The 24,886-nt window shown below is 44.7% G+C and overlaps 3 protein-coding genes across 6 annotated transcripts; all 3 read left to right on the forward strand.

Moving 5' to 3' along the window:
• Positions 1-4,564: 4,564 nt before the first annotated feature.
• Positions 4,565-10,536, forward strand: LOC123135414 (DNA (cytosine-5)-methyltransferase CMT3). Of its 2 annotated transcripts, none has more exons than XM_044554481.1 (19): positions 4,565-4,887; positions 4,995-5,097; positions 5,840-6,079; positions 6,161-6,260; positions 7,133-7,287; positions 7,373-7,438; positions 7,529-7,741; positions 7,820-7,878; positions 7,984-8,050; positions 8,136-8,465; positions 8,551-8,619; positions 8,706-8,792; positions 8,857-8,944; positions 9,088-9,209; positions 9,291-9,395; positions 9,477-9,520; positions 9,615-9,684; positions 9,812-9,915; positions 10,017-10,536. In XM_044554481.1, the coding sequence occupies exons 1-19, from the start codon at positions 4,694-4,696 to the stop codon at positions 10,210-10,212; spliced, it is 2,412 nt and encodes an 803-aa protein (XP_044410416.1). In that variant the 5' UTR covers positions 4,565-4,693; the 3' UTR covers positions 10,213-10,536. The 2 variants fall into 2 exon arrangements, with proteins under 2 accessions (XP_044410416.1, XP_044410417.1); XM_044554482.1 differs by lacking the exon at positions 4,565-4,887 and adding an exon at positions 5,686-5,758 and having other exon boundaries at positions 5,061-5,097.
• A 2,631-nt stretch (positions 10,537-13,167) lies between these two features.
• Positions 13,168-18,051, forward strand: LOC123135415 (transcription termination factor MTERF8, chloroplastic). Of its 3 annotated transcripts, XM_044554485.1 has the most exons (4): positions 13,168-16,287; positions 16,450-16,546; positions 17,181-17,240; positions 17,353-18,051. In XM_044554485.1, exon 1 carries the CDS (start codon positions 13,283-13,285, stop codon positions 14,447-14,449), a length of 1,167 nt encoding a protein of 388 aa, XP_044410420.1. In that variant the 5' UTR covers positions 13,168-13,282; the 3' UTR covers positions 14,450-16,287; positions 16,450-16,546; positions 17,181-17,240; positions 17,353-18,051. The 3 variants fall into 3 exon arrangements, with proteins under 3 accessions (XP_044410420.1, XP_044410418.1, XP_044410419.1); XM_044554483.1 differs by having other exon boundaries at positions 13,168-16,546; XM_044554484.1 differs by having other exon boundaries at positions 16,450-17,240.
• Positions 18,052-20,759: 2,708 nt separating this feature from the next.
• On the forward strand, positions 20,760-22,438 carry LOC123135416 (uncharacterized). Its single transcript, XM_044554486.1, has one exon. The coding sequence runs from the start codon at positions 20,878-20,880 to the stop codon at positions 22,042-22,044; it is 1,167 nt and encodes a 388-aa protein (XP_044410421.1). The 5' UTR covers positions 20,760-20,877; the 3' UTR covers positions 22,045-22,438.
• Positions 22,439-24,886: the final 2,448 nt, after the last annotated feature.

A 24,886-nucleotide genomic window follows, 5' to 3' on the forward strand; every position in this document is an offset into this window, starting at 1 on the left:
AGCGGCCAACTTAGGTATTACTCTTCGTGAACTGTTAGGCCTTGATGAGGCGCCAGTGAAGGAGGTAGTAATTACATATGTGAAGAATGGGCCTCTCGTCGAGCCTGCGCAGGAAGAGGATCTACCTCCACAAATGAAAGGTCTGCTGAAATGGTACAAGGGTTACATAAAAAATAAAAACGCCAAAGAATATATTTATGCGGAAGTTAGATATGAGCATCACTTCAAACATTACTATGTACAAATTCATCTGAGTGAATTGTTCCAGCTTTTCAATCTGCGCGAGCTCGACAAATCTATCATCAGTTGCTACGTTCTGTAAGTGATTTATTTCTACCCCATCTCGTTCATATTGCCTGCACTATATATATGTCCTAACTATATTGTTGTGTCCGCTATTATACATGCAGAATGAAGATTAAGGAATGCAGAGTAAGGAACATCCATGATGTTGGGTTCATTGACCCACACATCGTTAATGGATATGTGTTGGAGCATCACCCCGCCGACATGGAGGCAGACCTGTGGCAGTTTCTTACAAAGCAGGAACTCAAAAGTGATATTCTATTTCCTTACCATTTTGGGTGAGTGTTTCTGTCTTGAGCACATTCTCTTTTATTTACTCCATGCATGGTATGTGGCCGGCTAATCGATGAGTTATGCATGACGTACTGTGCATGTATCGTGTCCGCAGGTTCCACTGGATTCTGCTAGTAATTAAAGTTGACACCTCAGAATGTCTCGTCCACGACTCTCTGAATAAGGATCCAAAGCTTTGGGGCGACATGAGAAGAATGCTGCAGAAGTAATTATTTTCATTCATTTGCGCTCTATATCGATCGGCCTATTTCGTTCATTTCCTAATATCAAGTAACTAATAACTCTCTTGTTCATTTAATTTTCTTTGCCTCTTAGGGTTTGGAGACGGTTCGTAGATACAAAGGTCGGTGAATTCAAAAAAGAGCTAGAATTCAAAAGGTCAAAGGCTAAGAATGGTGAGGATATTCAGCCAGCGGGGACCAATCTATGTGCATACTATGTCTGTGAGATGATCCGGAGATACACCTCTGAGCGGGTTCCGAGTGATACCAATGCTCAGAGGAATAACCTCCGGATGATGCTTAGTCCAGAAGCTCGCTTCCGACCACTTCAAGAGGAACTAGCTGGATGGTTCAGGAGGGAAGTCCTCCATCCTAAAGGAGAACACCATTACGAGGACGTAGAACTTTATATGCATTAAATTATGTATGGAAACTTGTTCAAAATTGTATATGGTCATCCGATGATATTGAATATATATTGTATATTCCTCTTGAATTCTTTTTGGTTCTAATTTCAAATTTGTTTGAAATTGTACATTCATATGCATGTATGTAGTACCGTAGAATATGTGAAACTCCTTCAAAATTAAAATAAAGCACAAAAGAAATAAAACAATACAAATTAAACAGAAAACAGGTTTAGGGGGGGCTAAAACCCTAAACCTGCGGCGGCCTTTAGTCGCGGTTGGCCAGAAGAACCGCGACTAAAGGTCCTCCGCCCCTACGGCCGCCTGGCGCCCACGTGGACGGGCCTTTAGTCGCGGTTCTTAAGCAACCGCGACTAAAGGGTGGGGCCTTTAGTCGCGCCCGTTCGGTCGCGGTTGCGCAACCGCGACTAATGGCAGTTACGAACCGCGACCAAAGGCCCTTTTTCCACCAATGAGCACAGATGTTTGCCTCTGGTGCCACCACCTTGCCGACTCGGCCAGATCACCAACTTTGCTCTAGGATCTCACTAAGGTGCTCGATGGTGGAACAGAAGAGATGGAGGACCTAGAGGAGGAGACTGGCGAGTCCAAGGACAGTCGGCCGCCAGCCGTTGTGCCCGTTACGCCCCTGGCAAGTGACCATCGTCTAGGAGTTCTACATGGTAGATACTTCGAACGACAGCCGTACAAGTGACCATCATCTAGGAGTTTACCATACAAATTTGTCCCTGGCAAGTAGGTCTTCGCCGTACTTCTTTTAGTAGAACTTTTGCCACATTGACCCACATTTTGCAACGGTATTTGCATTTTCCTCCATAGTATCCACCTTTTTTGTTGATGCAACGTCTTATTTTCATTGCGTTTGGTTCTGTTTCTGTGTATTTGCACACTGTGTGCTTAGCTGTTTACACCGCGCTTCAATTTTTTGTCTACCAATTTGGCATATATATTACCACGAGTTTGGGTGTCGGGGATTGCGTAGAGTCAGTATTTTTATGCCCTGTTTCAATTCGGAAGGATAAAACATGGTAGCTCAGTTTCACAAGACATCCACTTGACTTGAACGGGTCTTAAAGGCATTTGCAACAATGGAATAGTTTAACCAAATTCATATGGACCCTGATAAGTGCCACATGTGTCAACTGAAAGAGGTCCCTTCTAGCCACCCATTGTGACACGCCAGTCTTTTTGTTTCTTCACACATGCATGTAAATAAGGATGAAAATAGATTATGTCAACGGGAATCTTTTGGGTTTTTCAAACTTTAAATTTTTTTCTCTCTTAAATGAAAAGTTGGATTGGAAATTCGTTTTCACCATTAAGTCCGTCGCAACGAGAACTTCAAAACTAGGTCCCATATCGATATGTTTCGATGATATGGCGGTCAAAAGTTGCCATGTCTATTGCACATGCCGTGGTGTTTACACTGAAGTTGTCATGATATGTTTCAACTACTTTTTTTTTCTATATTTAAAGTAAATTTTGACATGTACTAAAAAAGGGAATTAAGAAACTAAACTTGACATGGTGAATTACTAAAACTTGTCATGATCCATGAAATAATTTTGACATGCTCCATAATTAAAAAGAAATCCATCGTCAATTACTTAAAAATGCCTAGTCAATGACTAAAAGTTGTCATGACCAGAAACTAAAATTTCCATGGTGAATTACTTAAATTTGCCATGATACATGCCCTACAATTTGCCATGGTTCATACAAAAAATAATTTCAATGGTCAAAATACTATAATTGCCATGGTCAAAATATTAAAATTGCCACGATCTATAAACTAAAATTTCCTTATGAATTACTAAAAAATTGCTATGATCCATGAATTAAATTTGTCATGGTTAATTTCTAAAAAATGCATGGTCAATTAATAAAATTTGCCGTGAAAAGTAGTTGAAATACAATTGTAGCTTTAAATCTTGAAGAAAAAAAATAGATGAAACATGTCATGACAACTTTAGTGTAAATACTATGTCAACTTCAGTGTAACATCATGGCAACTTTTGACCCCAAAAAAGCGTTGAAACATATCAATGTGGGATCTAGTTTTAAAGATCTCGTCGAGGCAGATTTAATGATAAAAATGAATTTTTAAACGATTTTTTTATTTAAAAGGTAAAACAATTTTAAGTCCAAAAAATTAAAAAGATTCTGCTGATGTCATCTGTTTGATATGGCAAAATGAATGATAATGAAGACGTTTGGACTGTGATGCTTCGTGTGACACTTATCACTTGGGATTCATATAGGTTTTGGGTTAATATTTTGAAAAGAGTTGTGCATTTGCTACTCCCTCCGTTCCGTAATATAAGAGTGTTTCTAACACTAGAAAGGAGGGAGTATCTGTCAGAAATGCGCATATAACTACACTAAATATTTTTGTTTTGGTAGTTGTGTGCTATGTTAATTTCTTTTTCATGTTAGATATGTTCCGCGACTTGCTCTAACATCGATCATGCCACTTTTTGTGTGTACAACAGTCTCGACATACTGCTCTACTTCCATCATGTCATTCCTTTAATTTAGAGTTATGGGTTAGGATGAGGGTTTCTCGTGCAGCCGCCGTCGCCGCCATTTAAAAAAATTGTGTCCCCTCGCTCCGGCTGCCATCTTGTCGCTGAGAGGTGGGGGACTTCGAATCTTCAAGATCTACATGGTCTTCGTCAATGTGTTGTGATCATCATAGTTTTGTGAGAATAAATATTCTCTCGTTCTTTTGACGGTACCATGAGGTTAGAGTGTTTTCTGTCCTCGCAGATTCGATTATTCGGATCTGATGAGTTTATATTGTTGTGTTAAGCTTTTTTTGTTGGTCTGATTTTGTGTGAAGGTGAAATCTTTCATCGACACCATGGTGAATATATAGTGATTCGGCGGCCTGCACTTCTAGGTATCATCCCTGGTCCAAGTACGTCCATCGATCAAGGCTCCCCATCTTTTTGGATAGGTGACTCAAGACACTTTCAAAAATCATTATTGACAATGTTCGTGCGGGTGAAAGAGTGACAATATGATTGCTCTAGTCCGATTACAGCCATAAGGGTGGGTAGGGAGAACTAGGCTGTAGCCTAGTGGCAAGAGAGCGCAGTGGCGTCTCCAGCAACCAGGGTTCGAGCCACGTCGGGGACGAATTTCTGGTTTCTCACAAGGGATGCTTCTCCTATATCAATAAACTATGGGTGCTACTGCCCATGAGTTTCATCTTTTTTATAAGGGTGGGTAGGATTTGCTTGCTTCCACCCGAACTGCCCCACTTAACGGTAATGCCCTAAAAAAAACTAAACTGTAATGGGCTCGCACTGAGCGGAGTCCACTCCATCGACATACTGCTCAAAAAAAAAACCATCCCCGACATTGCTGCGCCGGATGCGGAGACGCCGGCACTGATCCGGCCGGCCGCTCTCCTCTTTCCCCCGATCTCCACAGCCCGCAATGGCGCCGGCGCCGGCGGGGGCCTCGCCCACCCGCAAGCGGAGGTCTGCCGACGAGCCGCCGCGCGTCGTGACCGAGCGCGCGACGAGGGGGCGTCCGCCCAGGGAGGACGGCGGCCCCGAGCTCGTCGGGGACCCCATCCCCGCCGACGAAGCTCGGGCCAAGTTCCCCAACCGCTACCACCACCAGCGCAGGTAGCTCACGCCCCCTCCCCTTGTGTGTCAGTGTGTGTGTGTGTGTGTGGTGTGTGGATACTGTGCTCAATGCTTAGGGATTTCTGCATCTGCGTTTGTCTGGGCAGGAACGGGGAGGGGGAGGAGGAGGAGGTGGAGGCGCGCTGCCATTACCGGGCAGCCAAGGTGGAAGGAACCGTCTATAACCTCGGCGACGACGCGTATGTGGTGGTACAGTAATCGCCTTCCTCTGCTCTGGTTATCAGCATGTCTGTTCCTCAATGGAGTAGTATCTTTCACTACATGTTTCCAGTTATGCTTGCTGCTGAGGAAGGAATGGTTGCTCCTTTCATCATCATTGTTACTTAGGCTGCCATGGCTAGCATCACTCTGTCATTTGCTTCTGCCGTGGAATCAATGACCCTATCATCGTTGTTAATCACCATGACTACTCTACTTCTCTGTAGAAAATCTGTCTCGTAGATGCATTTCCTCTAGCACCCAATTGGGCCCATGTGACTCTGCATATGGCTGCTGCTGTGAACTATCTTTTCGACTTTTTCATGCTAGTGTTCTGCACCCACAACTCATGTGACCTTTTTGTTGCTAGTTATTAGGCTGTCATCATAATGCTTCCTTTCAACAGCTTATGCCAAAGCGGTTATGCATGCTGCTGCGAATTACTTCGTAATGCCCCGTTCATGCGCCTAATGTGATTGCCATCATGCTTCCTGCTGTGAAATACTCGCTCGCCTTAATGCCGCAGTTTGTACAAAATGAACCAGAAGGAGTACCATCTCACTTCTTTTCTAGCGACAGATAAAACGGATCGGAGGGAGTACCCAACTGCATCCATACGACACCTTTCTCCGTGAATATGGTTTCTGCCGATGTAAAAAAAAATCCTTGCTATCTGTCAGATGTTTGCATAGGTTTTTTCATTCCTGATTCCTTTATCATCATTCCTGTTTAGGCTGAGGAAGGAAGGCCTCATTTCATTGGTAGGATCACCGAACTTTTTGAGGGAACAGACCGCGTCAAGTACTTCAACTGCCGCTGGTTCTTCCGATCGGAGGACACGGTGATCTCGACCGCGGAATTGGTTGGTGATCATAGTCATGATCCCAAGCGGGTCTTCCTCTCTGACGAGAGGAACGACAACCCGCTTGACTGTATTGTGTCCAAGGTTAAAGTACTGCAAGTCGATCCCAAGGTTACTGCTCTTGTTCAGAACTGTGTGTCCCCTCCCCTCCTTAATGAAATGGTTCTCACTTTGTTGAACTCCACGTTTTAGCTTGATCTGGAAGCAAAAGCCCGACTAGCGGCTGACAGCGATCTGTACTATGACATGTCGTACACTGTGCCCTACTCTACCTTTGAAAATATCACAAATGGTAATTGCTGCTGTGACCTTTGTACTCTTTTCAGTTATGCAGGATTTTTATTGACCTATTTAATGCCATAAATATGTCCAATACTGTTGCTAAAATTTGTTGTAACTCTGTGAATTAACTCCTAAGAGTTGAGCATTTTAACCAACATGTGCAATTATTTTCCCATCAGACCATGTTGATCATAATCTGGTTTAAGTTAAAATCCAAGCTCGTTGTCTTATGCCCGTGCTTTCTTCCTTCAAAATGTTAATTCAACCTGATACGTTCAATAGAAATTAGGATGTAACTCGTTTGGTAAGACAGTCAGTAAATATCATAAATGGCAATTGTTGCTTCTAACCTATAACTCTGTTCAATTATGCAAACTAATTATTATCCTACTTAATGTTTAAATATTTCCAATATTGTTGCTAAATTTTGTTGTAACTCTGTTTAGTCATGTAAATTAACTCCTGGGAGATAAACATTTTAGAGAATATGTAAAAACAAATCCCATCCGTCCATGTTGATCATAATCTAGGATTCTAGGTTAAGTTTAATCCAATCGCATTGTCTTATGTCCATGCTTTCTGTGTTTGGAATGTTAATTCTATGGATAGGTTCGGTAGACATAAGGATGACATATTTGTTCTGTGCATGTAACCTGTGTTCAAACATGCAAGAATATTTTTGGTAGAAAAAGATATAATTAACTAAGGGGCAGCATGGGCCTAGGAATTTTCATCTATTAGTTAACTTATCTTTGGTAGATATCACCTATAATCTTGGTCAATTAGGACATGAGCGCATCAGCGTGTTCAGTAATTTTAATATAATCTGTTGAATAATCTTGCCAGTTCAGTATTATAACTGAAGATGTGTTTTGCGTGTAGATATAAATGAAATGTCAGGGATTTCTTCGGATGCTGATTCGGAGGCTGACACCTCTGTGGCAACCGCAACACTACTTGACCTTTATTCTGGTTGCGGTGGCATGTCTACTGGATTGTGCTTGGGCGCTGCACTAGCTGGATTGAAACTTGAGACGGTATTACTTAGCCTTATATTTATTTGGAGAATAATTTGTCGATTACCCTTCATTATTTCTATAATTTCTTTTTTTTTATTTGTAGAGGTGGGCTGTTGATTTTAACAGCCACGCGTGCAAAAGCTTGAAGTCCAACCATCCCAAGACCGAGGTTGGCTCATGAATCTTTAATTCTTTTTGGCTGGTACAAATCCTCTTGTTCTATGTCGACTAGAATTTTTCTTGTGATGTCTGAATATAGGTGCGGAACGAGAAGGCGGATGATTTTCTATCTCTTTTAAAAGAATGGGCAGTTCTATGTGACCAATATGTCCATGGTAATAATGCTGAGGCACCTCCTCCGATGGACGATGAGGAGGAAGAGGGTGAACTCGAAAAGGACGAATATGTCGTACAAAAACTCACTGATATCTGCTATGGTGGCATTGATCGGAAAAGTTGCATTTATTTCAAAGTACTACACTGTCTATCTAGCTCATTTCTAGTGCTCATACTTCTGTTATTTAGGTTGGTGTGATATTTTCTTGGACAGGTGCAATGGAAGGGATATGGTCCCGAAGAGGATACCTGGGAGCCCATTGAAAACCTTAGGTTTGTATCTAATTTGACATATTCCTATTACATAATAATGTCTATTTCCATTGCAGTTACTGAAAAAGATCTATGTACAGTTCATTGATCTTTTTTAGTGTTCAGCCATTGCCCTTTAAAAATAAAGGAGTTTGTTCAAGAAGGCCACATGCGAAAAGTATTACCATTGCCTGTGAGTACTTGCTATTCTTTCTCCGTAATTTTCTACCTGCATATCAGATTCCTGATGTTGATTAGTTGTTCTGTTATTTTTAAAGGGTGATGTTGATGTCTTGTGTGGGGGCCCGCCTTGTCAAGGGATAAGCGGGTTAAATCGGTTCAGAAACCGTGACGACCCACTAAATGATGATAAGAATAGGCAGCTGGTCACTTTTATGAACATTGTTTCCTATTTGCGGCCGAAGTTCGTTTTGATGGAAAATGTGGTGGATATACTGCAATTTGCCGAAGGATATCTAGGTAGGTATGCGGTGAGCCGGTTGGTGGCTATGAACTACCAGTCTCGGCTGGGTATTATGTTAGCAGGTTGTTACGGGCTTCCACAGTTCCGCATGCGCACCTTCCTATGGGGTGCCCTCACTACAATGGTTTGTTTTAATATTCTTTGTCACTTTCAGTTTTTGTTACAAATTTATTTCTGAGATGATTGATCAGTTGTATTTGGATATGCAGGTGCTACCAAAACATCCTCTCCCCACGCATAATGTTGTTATACGAGGCGGGGCGCCGAATGCATTCACGGTAAGCAAAACCATAATAAAATTAAGACCGTAATGATATCCTATGAGAAGTGAAAATATGCTGACGAGCTTATTTTTTTGTTGCAGCAAAGCATTGTGGCATATGACGAAACTCAAAATCCAACCTTGAAGAATGCCTTGGTTCTTGAAGATGCGATCTCAGATTTACCGAAGGCATGTATTTACTTGACTTTTATATGCCATATTTTCCACATATAGTCTTACATCTGTTATGCAGGTTGGTAACGATCAAGCTGATGACGTACTTGAATACCTTGTGAAACCAAAGACAGAATTTCAGCGCTACATTCGTCTTAGCCGTAAAGGTAACTATATAGCTCTTTTGATAAGACGAATATGTGCTCATCCTTTTTGTTTGCGGAAAGTCCTTTCCTTTTGCATTTCACATTTCAGTTCAGTTTATGCATTTAAACTATTATTTTTTATTAATGTTGTTCCAATGTTCTAGAAATGTTGGACTACTCATTCGGTGATAAAACCGGTCCTGGAGAAGGCAAGCTAATGGATCACTGTCCTCTGAAGTTGAATAAAGATGATTATGAGCGCGTTAAGCAAATACCATTTAAGAAGGTCGGTGGCTGAATTTTTCCAAATGTTTCTCGCGTGATCACTCCTTTTTCCCTTTGTGAAAATTTTGAATTTCTCGCTTAGGGAGCCAACTTCCGTGACCTGGAAGGTGTAAGAGTAGGGCCAAACAACGTCGCTGAGTTTGACCCTGAGATTCCACGAGTTTACCTCGAGTCCGGCAATCCATTGGTACGCATTGCACCGCCCAATACCATCAGGACTTTTCTAGTCTAGTCACAGTTGCTGAAGATTGCATGTCTGAATGGCCAGGTCCCCGAATATGCAATCAAGTTCAGGAGCGGCAAGTCTCTCAGGTTAGTGCCTTATATATGTTGACCGTTTTCTTTTCTGAAACTATGCTAGGTCGTTGGTGCCGCTCTCAAGATACGTGCCGCGATGCATTTACAGGCCGTTTGGACGGCTGTGGTGGGATGAGACGGTTCCTACAGTGGTGACCGCTGCAAGGCCACACAGCCAGGTCAGCTTTGTCACAAGCCACCTCAGTGTTCCTGATCTGGCCATTTAGGAAGCACGCAACCCTTTTGTTCGGTTTCGACCGTGTCAGGTCTAGAATCTCTAAACGTGTTTCGTGTCGCCGCGTGCAGAGAATATTACACCCGGGCCAGGCCCGGGTTCTGACCGTCCGCGAGAACGCGAGGCTGCAGGGATTCCCGGATTACTACCGCCTGGACGGTCCCATCAAGGAGCGGCAAGTTTACGAACTGCTCTGCTAGTCGTGCTTTCCTCGTAACTCAAGACTGAAACTGAACATCTGTTGGTCATGAAATGAATCCTGACTGGTGCTGGCAGGTACACGCAAGTCGGCAACGCGGTGGCGGTCCCTGTGGCCCGGGCCCTGGGGTACTCGCTGGGCCTGGCGTACCTGCGCAAACACGACGGGAGCGATGACGGCCCGACGCTGGTGTTGCCCGCCAACTTCTTTAGCCCGGGGCAGACCGAGGCCGCCGTCGCGCCGGCAGAGGCAGACGAGGTTGCAGAGGAGTAGGACACGGAGAGCTCCCGTTGCTGCTGGTCTGTTGAACTGGGGCCATTTCTGAAATTGAACTAGGTTGCCGTGATTGGCTAGGGTTGGAGTTTTACGATTGGCTAGGATTCGAGATTGTGCGTTTTTTTCCTGCTTTGATTGTATTTTTCTCAACATCATCATTGGTTCCCAATTGATGATTTCCATCAGTAGAGTGGTGGTCATATGTCTGTTTATGAATAGTCGAGTTTGTGCTCAGCTCAAGTTGCATCTCATGGTGCCTGTGGTGAATCATCTGATGTTTGTCCAGTAACCATGTTTGTCCAGTAACCATTCACACGTGGAGAAACCAACCGATCTCTCGTCCCACACTTGTGTTTGCAATGTGGGGTGCAACAATTTCATAAAAATCTCTAGGTGACTATGTAGGTGTAATGATAAGAGGGAAGTGGTGTAAGTCTGGTACCGCCCTAGATTTGGAGAAGGAGTTGGACCTTTTTATAAGGGTTCCTCTTTCAGATGCTATTGGAGCTTGACAAAAGAAGTGGTTCCCGTTGCCTGCCTCACGCCATGCGCGCGCGTCGTGTCTTGTAAATGAACCCCAGATTATTTTTCACATCATCTTTTTTTCACTATGATACCTACGTTACTTCCATTATGATTATTCTGAAGTGAAAACACTCTTCTACTTGTGAGCACCGTGAACTGTCCATTCGAAGAAATGGCGAGAAAATCCATTAAAAAAAAGTTGTTTATTTATGCCAAACATTGTTGAATGTTTCCTGTGCTTGCAAATTCCCCTGGTAGAAAGAGTATTTGTAAAGCTCCATCATGTAGTGACATTCACAGAGTCATGGCAGAAATAAATAAATTAAATTGACGCTCTAAAATGCTTTCAAAAATCACTTCTGCTTCGGTACAACCCCCCTGAACACATCAATGGCTGAGATTACTCCCTACCCCTTCATAATAAAGGGTATGAACAAAGTTGAGAAAACATATTTTGAAATTTGAACAAAATTTCAAAACATGAACAATTTCCAAACATCTTTCAAAACATGAAAAGTTTTAAAAAATTGTGGTTTTATTTTTTGGGTTACTAATTGTCGTCTTTTCCTTCTATTTTTTCTATTTACTTTATTAAAATTCATGAACTATTTTTAATTTGTGAACCTTTACTAAAATCCGTGAACTTTTAAAATTTGTGAATATTTTCTTAAGTTTACAATCTTTGTTTTCAAATCCATGAACTTTTTTCCAAATCTACAAATTCTTTTAAACTTTTACGAACAATTGTCAAAGGCCGCGATTTTGTTTCAAATCGTCAACATTTCCTTTCAAAATTGATGAACTTTTTTTAAGTCGGCGAACGCTTGGGTCGGCCCAAAAGGCACCCGACGGGAGCGATGTCATCGCCTAGTTAAAGCAAGGCCTAAGTCTATTTTTTATTTTCTAGTTTTTTTCTTTTCTTTTTTGGTTGATTCATTTTTCTCCCTTTTGAACTTTATAATTAGAAAAAAAAACTAAATGTGCACGGATGCGCACCCATCTGGCCTAGTTTATCACACTCCTCTCAACTGTTATTTTTTTGACATGGATAAAAACCCAACTTCTTGCAGCAGTCTGACATGGATATATGAGGCATCCATGCCAGGTTTGAACGATTTTCGACACTATTTGCACGTTGCGGCATGTCCGGCCATTTATCGGCCCTTTTTCACGAGAGAACTCTATAAAATGCAAAACTTGTCAAAAATCCGAACAATTTGGCAGGATGCCTTGAATTAATAATATAAGTTGATGTAAAAAATTTGGGGCCATTGGACGGATGTCGAAAAAGAATGTGCTTTCAAAAGGTCCCTTCTAGCCCTAACCAAACACCTTTGGTTGCAAATGGTCTACTTTTTGACATCCTTCAGATGAAACAACTTTGCAAAAGGACCCTTCTAGCCTACCCGAAATCCTTCGTTGAAATAAATACACTCTCAAACAGTGGCGGAGCCAGGATTCGAGTATAGGGGGGGGGGGGGGGGCGAGTACGTATATTGATCGAATCTCGTTGATAATTACTAGTTGCTTCTACTAAAATTGTTGATCGTTGGGGGGGGGGGGCAGGCCCCTGCTCGTCCCCCTGGCTCCGCCCCTGCTCTCAAACGGACCCTTCTAGTCTACCCGAAATCCTTCATTGAACATGGTCTATTTTTGGACATGCATGAAATAACCCCAACTTTTCCATTAGCTGGGCATGCCCATAGTGGGCATCCATATCTGGTTTGAACGAATTCTGACACAGTATACAAGTTGCGTCACGTTCGGATATTTATCGACTATTTTTCACCGGGTAAACTCTAGAAAATGCAAGAATTGTTGAAAACTCAAACAACTTTGCATGGTGCCTTAAATTTGTCATAGAAACCGGTGGAAAAAAAATTGGCCATTTGAAGGATGTCGAGAAAAATAATGTGCTCTCACAGGGAGCCTTCTGGCCAGCCCGAACTCCCGGTGGCTACAGTCAGAGCAGCACAGGGAGACGAGGACTCGATGGAGCTTGAGGTAGTTGGAGCCGTGCGGAGAGGCAACGACGAGAGCTTGGGAGAAACACGAGAGGCGACTTCTCTCAAGGATCCAGATTCTGCAACAGACGTTGTTGCGACGAGAGAGATTGCAACAACGGGTCAGTTGGAAAAACCTAGTGTTGCCGGCCATGAGGCACGTGGCGTGCAGAGAAGGCGGCGGACGTGGAGCTGCGGTCCTCCAGGTGGTCTATATAGTTTTTCGTTTTAAAAGGTCTGCAAATTAAGAAAAGGAAAGAAAAAGAAATAAGGAAAAAAAGAAAATGAAGAATGAAAAAACCCCGAAGAAAAACGGACAAACTGAAAAAAATTAGATTGGAGACGCATGCTTTTTTATCAGCGTTATCGTTCAATAAGGAGAAGGAAACAAGTATACTTTGGCACGGCTGTTGAGCTATCCTATTGGTCTGTCCAGCACAGCACAGCACACCACCGGAGACACGAACACGCCGCACCCCACAACCGACGCCACTCGAATTCCCCGCCGCCGCCGCCGTCGCCGTCGCCGTCGCGGCGCCATGCTCCACCTCCGGCAGCGCGTCCTCTCTCATCTCCTCTCCGCCGCGCCGTCTCCTTCCACCTCCCCACTCCCCTCTCTCCGCCGCCTCCTCTCCGCCGCCGCTGCCCCCCGCATTTCACCGAACCCTAGCTTCGCCGTGGAGGAGTACCTCGTCTCCACCTGCGGCCTCAGCCGTGCCCACGCACTCAAGGCCTCCGCCAAGCTCTCCCACCTCAAGTCCCCCTCCAAGCCCGACGCCGTCCTCGCCTTCCTCGCCGGCCTCGGCCTCTCCGGCGCTGATGTAGCAGCCGTCGTCGCCAAGGACCCGCGGTTCCTCTGCGCCGGCGTGGAGAGAACCCTGTCCCCCGTCCTCGCCGGGCTCACCGGCCTCGGTCTATCCCCTTCTGATATTGTGCGCTTCGTCTTGCTCGTCCCCGACAGCTTCCGCCAGAGATGCGTCGTCTCCAAGCTAGAGTACTACCTGCCGCTCTTCGGCTCCATCGACAACATGGTCCGGCCGCTCAAATACGGCCCCGGCTTCCTCGACTCTGACCTCGAGAGGGTTGTCAAGCCCAAAGTCAAGCTCCTAGCAGAGTGCGGGCTAGGTGCTTGTGATATTGCCAAGCTCTTCATCCAGGCACCAATGATACTTGGCTCCAAACCAGAGCGTTTCGTGGCGATGGTCGCGTGCGCCGAAGGTATAGGTGTGCCCCGTGGCTCTGGAATGTTCAGGCAAGCGCTGTACGCCGTCTCATGCTTCAGCGAGGACAAGATCGCTGCCAAACTGGACTACTTGAAGAAGACACTTAGGTGGTCAGACGCCGAGGTTGGCATTGCTGTGTCCAAGGGTCCGTTTCTGCTGAGGAGGTCAAATGACGTGCTGCAGCGCCTGTCAGAGTTCCTGATCTGTGAGGTGGGGTTGGAACCGACATACATTGCTCATCAGCCGACTATTCTCAGTCGTAGCCTTGAGGGGCGGCTCAGCCCACGGTACTATGTTATGAGGTTTCTTAAGGAAAATGGATTGCTCAAGCATGGCCCAAGCTACTGTACAATTGTTAAATGGACCGAGAAAAAGTTCTTGGAGAACTTCATATGCCCTCACAAGGAAGCTGCACCATACCTTGCTGAAGACTATGCGGCTGCTTGCAAAGGGCAAGTGCCGGCTAGATTCAGATTTACATGAACCAAGAAGCATGAACGTGAGTGGAACTACTATTTAGTAGCCTTGGTGACTGGGAAGATTTTCATGGAAAGGTTTGTATGCCCATACAAGCAAGCTGCCCCCACCTTGCCAAAGACTATGCTGCCACTTGTAGGGGAAGTGCTTTCTAATTTGAGATTTGCATGACCAGTAACGGGCTATGAGAATTGGTAATTACGTATGTCTACGTGTAGTGAGCTGGTAATTTTCGTCTCAGTGTTCTTTGCCTAACTAGATGTTGGTTATCTGCTATAGTATGTCCGGTACATGTTAATTCAGTGTCGCCAGTCCTGGATGAAACTGATAATTTGATTTTAGGGTACTGTTGTATGTCCATTACATCATTCGGTAGAAAAGAAAGAATTGCACTTCAATTAACCTGTCCATCGTGATGTCATATTGTCATGCATACTAGAACTAAGAGAGTGTGACGTCAGGGCATTCTGCAAATGCTTTCAAATATATTAATGAAGAGTATTCTGCACACCCTATATGTTTATGTTCTCAATTGCCATTTCAGCTTTCAATGCAATCCTGAGTCAATCTATCTTTCCATGAAAAAAGGTTCTCATTTTTGTCATGAAGATGATATGAAGCCCCAAAATTCGTTAAACATCTTTTTTGGTGGGAACAAATCTGGAATTAACGTGTTAGTCATTGCTGAGGTTGCAGTTTTGATCTAGTCTGTTGGTTGCTTCCTCTAAAGCTGAAACTCGTCATTCTTCCTGCCGTAGCTTTGTTTATATGATATTAACTGTTGTGAAAGCAGGTCATTATTTACTAATAGTTCGTATCAGTTTTTTTCATTTATTTTTCTCTTATATTCTTGGATCTCGCTGATATTTTGTGTCAAAACTGAATACTTCAGTAGTTGGCTACTAAGTAGCATTTTGTTGACAGCCTACACATTTAGCACTACGTAACGGATATTTCAAAAGCCCTTGTATTTGTACCGGATACACGAATTGATGCTTGTATGGTATGGTGCCGAAAAACAGAGGGTATTTCATACACTATGAAGGAACTTATGTTAAGGTAATCTTAAAAAGGGTCATGGCATTACCATGTTATTCTCTGCCATACCTGTTGGCTAATTTTATTCCATATTAGCACTATTTATATGGATTCTCAGGAAATCTTTTTAGGGATAGTAAGGTGGATCTTATGTACCATCCTCTGTTTTATATTTTGCATTTTTAGGTACTCTTTTTGTATTTGCTTTAGTTGTGTTGGTTACAGACTCGTCTGAAGACATGTAGACTGGAATTGGAGAAAAGAGAATGAAGATGTCGAAGACTGTTACCTTAGCCAAGAGATGGTCCCAGAAATGATATCTTAACCAAGCTTGGTCTTAACATTTAAGGGAATGCAGTATTTTTTTTGTCTCAGTTATACTGAATGTCATCTCTTCCTGCACTCTTTTTAGTTAAATTCTCGGTCTAGGAATGCAAGTACTAGCTGTCAGATAGTTACTATAGTTATAGAATCTTGGAGAATTGCAAACACAGAAATTGTAGACATGCTTGTCTACCTCAAATTAAGAATCAAGATGTGTGAGGAGAGGATGGTGAACATATGTTTATTCCTGAACATATGTTAGGCTGTAGAAATTGGAATAAATGAGATCTCAGCTGTGTGCTTGCAGTAACACAAAGGAGATGGGCACATGCTATTATTAGCGAAGAGCTCTGATTTGAAATGAAGATCAGTTGTGTGTCTCTTCTCTAGTGCCTAGTTTAGCCTGTGGGAATTATAGAGATAATATTAATGCAATGAAGGCGAGGGGAAGGGGTCTATTAAGGAACGAAGTGACTTGCCAAGTGAGTATGATTCTTTTTAAGGTAGTTTCCTTGAGTAAGAATTGGCTGGGCAAGCATACTGACTGATTTACTGAATGCTGTAGATTGATGTGGCTTTCTTACTTTCTTGAGAAGAAGTGATGAAACTAGATATAGATGCTTAGTTCTTTCTTCTTCTTTCAGGAGATCGACCAAGCATGGTGGCTGGGGATTTGCTATACTACACATGATTCTGAAGGCTGTGTTAGTTGATGATGCCTGAGACTTCCTTCAGTCACAAGTATTTATTCAAGAGTTGATGATGCCTTTCTCCTTCTGAATTTTGCAAGTTGTGCAATCCTTGTGAACCTGATATTTGGATGATAATTTACTTTCACATTAGAACATTTTCTTTTTCGCTTACTCTGGGATAAAAACTTGTGCTCTAAACTTTCCTTTGTACACTGGGAGATTTCTGGTGTTATCAAATGGTCTTTGCTTTTACTCCACCTCTATGAGCACTGTTGCCGAAGAATGGGTTATTGAAAATATTTGGGCAAAGAAGCTGCTGTTCAATCGACAGTTGAATTTAGCACCAGCTGCTGCAATTTCTTATTATTTTAATAGAAAGCCGCAAATGATCGAGGCGCTATGTAGTATGTGAATTATGTGTTCTCATCTTCACCTGTACAGTTTTATTGAGTCAACCATGCATGCCATCACTTTTTTTCTGGAGTTGATAATCGAATGTAAAAAAACATATGTCTCTGTTTTCCATCCATATATATGCCATGTAAGCAATTAGATGTGGAATTTAAAGCCGCTATCTAATTGATGGTGATCTACTCAGACTAATATTTAGTTTGCCCTTTCTTTTGGTCTTACCAGAGCTTTCCTTTAACGGGAACAGTCTTAATAGAGCTTTTTATGTGTAGGAATTTTGTGCGTGGAAGCAAGCAGAGGGCCGTTATGGATGAAGTTGAGCAAGCTAACTGGTACGAATAAAGCTATGTTGTTATTCACCCTCCATTTAGCGGGGTATCCAATCTGCTTAGATTGATCTGCACTTGCACTTCCTCATGACAAGTGGACACCTCCTTTGACTAGGTATGCGCTGAAGTTTATTCCCTTTTTTCTGCGATTTCCTGGCTGTGGTGGCTGCATACCATTTTTCTGCAGTACAAGTGCGGAGTGGTAATTGATATTTAGGATGGGAACAAGTTAAATATGCACTCTTCCTAAGACTTGAGGATGATGCAGCAATATATCGTTCATAGTATTGATTCTGAGGATGCTCTGAGATCTGGCAGTACAAACGCAAGGGGCTGAAGGCACCGCTGCAGTCAGGCTGGATTATACCGCTGCAGACGCAAGCTTACATGATCGCTGGAGGAGAGACATGGTTTCAGCCATGGCGGTGGCGCGAGATTACTCGACGCTCTATTAAGACTGCGGGGGAAGATCAGTGTCGCCGTACAATCAAGTGGTCGCTAGCTGGGGAAGTTGGCAGCAGTCTGGTAGGCGAGGAAGATGAGATGATCGTGCAATGGCTGGCCTTTTTTGAACCCTATCTGAAGATGGTTAGAAACTATGTGTGAAACCTGCTCTGTTGCGTGGCGGGTTTCATCGTTTCCGTCGGAGGAACAGCTAAGACCATGTTGATTCGTTAACATTCGTGAACATCATCTGGTTGCTAGCATCTGTAAAAAGGAAGAAACGAAATTTGTACAGACATCAAGTATTCAAAGTTCAGTTTATGCAGATACCAATCAAGTATTCAAAGTACAGACACCTGTATTTGAGTTCGATGATGAGCTGCGCTTATGGGGCTTTGTAGGAGGAAACTTCTCCTTATGGAAAGATTTAATGTGCAAAATTTTAGGCCAGTGATAGGCGCCGGGGGAGGAGGAAACTTTCGGCCGGACGCCTGGCAGCTATCCGATCTGGCGACTCCAACGACCAGATCCCCTCGTGTTGAGCAAAAAAAAAAAACGTCACCGGCTTGAAGCACTGCCAGATCCGCCCGGTGAGCGGTGGCGGCGAGCACCGTCAAATCACCGACCAGATCCCCTCCAGACTCAAAGCACCGTCGGCGAGCGGTGGCGGCCATTTTGCAACAAAAAACATGTCGATGCAGCTCTAACGCTAGTCAGTTCCAGCGCGTGGATGCCATGGCTGCAGCATCTCTCGAGTCATAGGCTCTCGCTCGCCATCGTCATCTTCTAGCACCGTTGTGTTCCAGACTTCCAGTGCAAGAACTCAGCGAACAAAAAATCTCAGGAGGTCAGTTGAAGCAAAACAGAAAGGCGGTTCCAGCAGATTTTGACACTGGTTCCAGCAAACAACCATAGCAGCAATAAATCCGAAAAAATCCCCTTGTAGCATAGGAATAGCCGGTTCCAGCAAAATTTGACACTGATTCCAGCAAATAAACATAGAAGCAAAACCCCGCTGATTGTAGCAAAGTAACTAGCCGGTTCCAGCAAAAATTTATGCTGGTTCCAACAAAAACCACATCACCGGTGAGCGTGCTACAGTTCCAGCTCCAGTGGGCACGTCGTCTTGCCGGTTGCAGCAATCGCAGATCCGGTTCCAGCAAAAGTCATGGCCGGTCGTAGCAAAACAATGATGCCGATTTCCGGCAAAAACAAAGCGATTGGGGGTTGGAAGAAAACAATTCAAAAAAGATGCAACCAGCTAGTGAAAAAGCTACATCCGTCAATCCAAAAAGGGTGGGGGAGGTGGGGAGGGAGAAGGAGGATAGGCTGTCCGAGCAGTTAATTAGATTCATGGCGCGGCGGCCGGCTTGTGGCCGCAAATGGCAAGGGGCAGGGGGAGAGGAAGGTGGAAGAGGAAGTCATGTGTGGTTGGGTGTTGAAGACGACGGGGGAGATGAGGGTAAGATCGCTGAGCGGTGCTTGGTCCCACACAAGCACGTGGGGCGCAATCGACTGATCGACCTGTTGGAAACGTACGTGCGGCCACAATGAAGGTCATCACCGTGAACTGTGTGTCTTTTGCTGAATTTGGAGCTTTCTTTCCGTTGTATGTCACATTCTAGCGACGCCCTGGTCACATTCTAGCGACGCCCTGATGGCAGAAAATTCGCCCCGGTTGATGATTTTTGTCGAAGAAAACATTTTTTCTTATGAATATAGATTTTTTTACCGGTATGAATAATAGATTATTTTTAGGGCAACGATTTGCGCCGGTGCGCCGGCCCAACTGTTGGGCCGGTCGCACCGCGGCCGTTGGATCTAAGCGAGTGGGCCGTTGGATCCAGCTGAACAAGTTCGCCCTATCGTCTTCTACCTCGCACCACGGCGCCGCGCCTCCTACCGCCCCCCGCCGCTCCAAGCGTTGCGCAACCCCTCCCCTCTCCCTTCCCCCCCCTCCCCCGCCCCCGGTCGTGCTCGTCGCCGTGCTCGCCGCCGCTCGCCGTAGCCGCTCGCCGTTGTTGCTTTACCCCGTGCAACAGCCCCACCCCGCGGTTGAAGCTCTTGTTGAGACCGTTGTAGCTCCGGTTGCAACGACTGAAGCTCGCCGGCATGCTCGCCGCCGCTCATCCCCGGTGTGCATCTTGCAAACAAAAAATCGAGCACTTGGGAAGATGCCCAGTGCTACAACCAACGACCAAAAAAGCTACAACTAGCGATAGAAAAAGCTTCAACCGGCTACGGAAAAAGCTTCAACTAGTATACGACTGGAGCCATGGATGACCAAGAAAATTTACAACCGATGACAGAAAAAGCTTCATCTAGCGACGAAAAAAGCTTCATCCGACTATAAAAAAAGTTTCAACCGTGGAATCGAAGCCATGGCCGAAAAACGAAAAGTTGCAATCGACAGTTATAAAAGTTACAACCGCATTGAAAAAAGCTTCAAACCTCTTATCTCAGCTGCGACCCGGCGATGACGTTGATGCCGTTTTGCTGCAACCGTAGTAGATTTTTGCTACCACCGGTGAGTGAATTTGTTACAACCGGTTCCAGCAAAATTTCGCCGCGGGGTGTAGTCTGCCATGGCTAGTTGCAGCTCCAGCGTGGCCGGGTCCGGCGAGGTAGGCAGAGCTCCGATGCATGCGGATCCGCGCAGGTCTGGTCGAGGGCAGCTAGATCGGCTAATTCTCATGACGGCGGCGCCCCTGGGAGGCCTCCGGCGTGGGCGATGGGTTGACCACGGCAACGGGGAGAGAGAAGAGAGAGATGACCGAGAGAAAGAAGAGAAAAGGCAAGAGGGAGAAGACGCACATGGGCGGGCCCCTCCAATCCTACGTGTCGCTAGGCGAGTCGCTGGCGCGTTTGCGCGTGGTCGCGACCGGCCGAAGCTTCGGCCGGTGCGCCGTTGCCGAACGATTCCCTTATTTTTAGGGGTGTGCATAATAGATGTTTTCGCGTGCTAGTAGTTATATTTGGGTTCTGAGGGACTCTTGGCAACGTGTGGATGGAAAGACGCCGTTGGATGCCGTTTGGACGGCACGGATCAACTCAGCCCAGTTCATTTGACAGTTGCTGTCCGTCCACCAAACAACAACCGGAGACACACACGCCGCACCCAACGCCACTCGTAGGAATTCCCCACCGCCCGCCGCCGCCGCCGCCGTCGCCGCCGCTGCTCCGCCGTCGCGGCGCCATGCTCCACCTCCGGCAGCGCGCCCTCTCCCATCTCCTCTCCGCCGCGCCACCTTCTTCCACCTCCATACTCCTCTCTCTCCACCGCCTCCTCTCCGCCGCCGCTGCCCCCCGCATTTCTCCCAACCCTAGGTTCGCCGTGGAGGACTACCTCGTCTCCACCTGCGGCCTCACCCCAGCGCAGGCACTCAAGGCCTCCGCCAGGCTCTCCCACCTCAAGTCCCCCGCCAAGCCCGACGCCGTCCTCGCCTTCCTCGCCGGCATCGGCCTCACCGGCGCCGATGTCGCGGCCCTCGTCGCCAGGGACCCGCGGTTCCTCTGCGCCAAAGTGGAGACAACCCTGTCCCCCGTCCTCGCCGGGTTCACCGGCCTCGGTCTATCGCCTTCTGATATCGCGCGCCTCGTCTCGCTCGCCCCGACCGAATTCCGCCATAGATGCGTCGTCTCCAAGCTAGAGTACTACCTTCCACTCTTCGGCTCCATCGACAACTTGCTCCGGCCGCTCAAATGCTGCACCGCCTTCCTCGGCTCCCACCTCGAGAGGGTGGTCAAGCCCAACGAGGCCTTCCTGCGGGAGTGCGGGCTAGGTGATCGTGATATTGCCAAGCTGCTCATCCAAACGCCTAGGATCCTCACCGCCAAACCAGGGCGCGTCCTGGCGATGGTTGCGTGCGCCGAAGGTATAGGTGTGGCCCGTGGCTCTGGAATGTTCAGGCAAGCGCTGCAAGCCATCTCATACGTCGGCGAGGACAAGATCGCTGCCAAACTGGACTACCTGAAGAAGACACTTAGGTGGTCAGATACCGAGGTTGGCATTGCCGTGTCCAAGGGTCCGTTTTTGCTGAGGAGGTCAAATGACGTGCTGCAGCGTATGTCAGACTTCCTAATCTCTGAGGTGGGCTTGCAGCCGGCCTACATTGCGCATCGCCCGGCTTTGCTCACTTACAGCCTGGAGGGCCGGCTCAGGCCCCGCTACTATGTTGTGAGATTTCTGAAGGAAAATGGATTGCTAGAGCACGGGCGGAGCTACTATACAACACTGGTTAAGACTGAGAAGGTTTTCATGGAAAAGTTCATATGCCCTCACAAGGAAGCCGCACCACACCTTGCTGAAGACTACGCGGCTGCTTGCAAAGGGGAAGTGCCGGCTAGATTCAGATTTACATGAATCATGAATGGGCTATGAGAATTGGTAAACTTTGTAAGGTGCAACAAAGTTTTCAATTTGTTGAAAGCTGGTAATTCCTGTTTCAGTGTACTTTGCCTAACTTGATGTTGGTTGTCCGCTCTGTTAGATGCTGGTATGGTCGTTGCTAACGATTGATGAAACTGATAATTTAAATCCTGATATGTTAAGGTTATCATTAACTCCCTCCGTCCTATAATACAAGATGCTATTACAACCAACGTACTCATATATTGATTGTAATAACATCTTATATTATGGGACGGAGGAAGTAGTAGAGAAGAAACCATGCCTTTGTTGAGAACTTGTTCATCATCATGCCATGCCATGTTATCTAACACTTGGAACTAAGTAAATGAGAACAGGTCATTCTACATTGTATTAAAATCTCTATTTTATTTTTTTAATGCATTCTGGGTGATGTTTGGCTTGCACCGATGGTATAAGTGTGCCCCATGACTTTGGGATGTTCAGGCACACCCTGTGCATTGTCGCATTCCTTGGCAGGAAAAAATATCGCCACCAAAATGAAATACCTGAAGAAAATGTTAAGGTTGACTGATGCCGAGGGTGAATATTCCTGTGCCTAAGGTTCTGATTTTGTTGAGGATGTCCGAGGAATCGCTTCATCGAAGGTTCGAGTTCCTCATCTCTGAGTTGGGGTTGGAACAGGCTTATGTTGGTTATCGCCCAGCAATGTTCTATTATAGCCTGGAGGGCCCTCTGAAATCCTGGTTCTGCTGTAAAGTTTCTTAACACAATTAACAAATTTAAATGCTTACTGCACCACAAAGGTTTTACTTGGCACCTTAAGCTGGCAAGCTTTGTTTTAGTGTTCTTCCCTGACAAGATGTTTGTTATCTGGTATGGTATGTCTGTCGCGTGCTAGTTAGGTGATTGCTAACACTTGATGAAGCTAGTCGTTAGATCCACGAATCCTCATATTTCCATGTCATTATAAATTTTTCTCTGAATGTCAATTCTGGACCCTCTTTTTGGGAACAATTTTGGACTAATTGATGGTCACCAGTCCGAGGATTCAGTTTTGATCCAGTTTGCTGGTTGCTTGTTCTAATTCTTGTGAGCTGAAAATCTCCGTTCTTTCTGCGGTATCTTTTTGTTAAGTGATTAAATGTTGTGAAAGTAATTCATGTTTTACTAGTCTGTATCAGATTAGTCCTTCACTTTTCTCCTGTATTTCTTAATGGCCTACTGGCTGATGCATTCAGTTCTAGTGACAAGTGATCTCAAAACTGAACAATAGAGCTGTACAATTTTTTGTTCACGGCCTACCATCAGGTTTTCACCAATCAGGCTTACATGTGTTTGAAGCTGTGTTGTTATATCATGATCTGTGCTAGCAAATGGTTGGAATCATTTACTTCTGCCTTGACTGACCTCAGGTGTTAGCCTTGTTGTTCTGGATCATTTGGAAAATGAGAAATTGTACTGCTTTTCATAGGTGGCTGTTGGAAAATGAGAAATTGTACTGGTCTTCAAGGTAGGGATGAACATTGGCGTTCAGCGCTTGGAGAATGGCTGAAGAAGAGTGGTTTGGCACTCTGTCTGCTAGCTATCAGTGAGCTTGTTGGGATGTCATTCAGTACGAGAGGAGGATGCAGACTTGATCCAGTCTGTTGGTTGCTGTGCTTCGTTGTTCTGAACATTTGGAAAATGAGAAATTTTACTGTTTTCCATAGGTGGTTTGTGGCAAGTGACGATGTTGTTTGTGGCTGGAACGGACCTTGGAGAATGGCTATAGAAGAGTGGTTTTGACTCTCTGACTGGTATCTATCAGTAAACTTGTCTGGATGTCGTCCATAGGTGAACTTGTCTGGATGTCGTTCAGACTTGATCCAGTTTGTTGGTTGATGTACTCTAGTTTTGTTCAATTTTAGTCAAAACTCAGCACCAATAGATAACTATGTAGTCAATGCTGCATTGTTTTTGTTCTCAACTGAATTACGTTTTGGTTGACATTCTCATTTTGATTTCACTGACCAAATCCACACAGGACAAAGGTATTTTGCATGTATTTATACTCTGTTACATGCAGAAGCAAACACCCAGTGTGGTATAGCAAATTAATGTCACACCATTTTCTTTGACAATATGCAAGATCAACAGGAACCATCTAGCAAAAAAAAAAAACACGTCGGCCAGCTGTAGGCTGACTGGAATTCAATCGGCCTGCTGTGGGCCGACTAGGCCCAGTCGGCCAGCAGCGGGCCGACGGTGTATTATTTTTGAAATTTTTTTATCCAGCGTAATATTTATGAAAATTAATTAAAAAAATGTATTATTTAAAAAAAATTAGCCATCGGCCATGGGCAATCCTTATTTGTGCCTAGTGTGTTTTTTATTCATCTTTAACGATAGAAAACCGCAGCGGTTTTTCTGTTTTTTTCCCCCAGTTTTCTATTCGCCGGTTTTCCTTAGTTTATTTTTCCTTCTTTTGCTATTCTCTTTCTCTTTTCATTTTCCTCTTCCTTTTTTTTAAAAAAACTGCTTACTTTTCTTGAATACGTGTACTTTCAAATTCACACACTTCCTTTGAATCTCATGAACTTTTCTTGAAACTTGTCAACTTTTTTTCTGTTTTTTTCTATATTTTTATTTTTTATAATTCCCAAACTTTTTACAAATTGATGAACTTTTTCGAATTCGAATGAACCAAAATTTATAAACTTTTTCAAATTTGATGATATTTTTTTGCATAATCGGTGAATTGTTTCAGAAGCATCCATGTGCTCAAACGCCATCCTTGTCAATGACTGTATTTTGTACGATTGCAATCAAATCAAACATTCAGCAATGCTATAGA

This window comes from Triticum aestivum, chromosome 6B, assembly GCF_018294505.1.
Source record: "Triticum aestivum cultivar Chinese Spring chromosome 6B, IWGSC CS RefSeq v2.1, whole genome shotgun sequence".
Classification (NCBI taxonomy): domain Eukaryota; kingdom Viridiplantae; phylum Streptophyta; class Magnoliopsida; order Poales; family Poaceae; genus Triticum; species Triticum aestivum.

Excerpts from the sequence above, each read along its gene's own strand:
- LOC123135416 (XM_044554486.1), top strand. The coding sequence starts at position 20,878 with ATGCTCCACCTCCGGCAGCGCGCCCTCTCCCATCTCCTCTCCGCCGCG.
- LOC123135414 (XM_044554481.1), top strand. The coding sequence starts at position 4,694 with ATGGCGCCGGCGCCGGCGGGGGCCTCGCCCACCCGCAAGCGGAGGTCT. Across the intron at positions 6,261-7,132 it reads CTTTGAAAATATCACAAATG|ATATAAATGAAATGTCAGGG; the intron begins GTAATTGCTGCT and ends TTTTGCGTGTAG. Across the intron at positions 7,288-7,372 it reads CTGGATTGAAACTTGAGACG|AGGTGGGCTGTTGATTTTAA; the intron begins GTATTACTTAGC and ends TTTTATTTGTAG.
- LOC123135415 (XM_044554483.1), top strand. The coding sequence starts at position 13,283 with ATGCTCCACCTCCGGCAGCGCGTCCTCTCTCATCTCCTCTCCGCCGCG.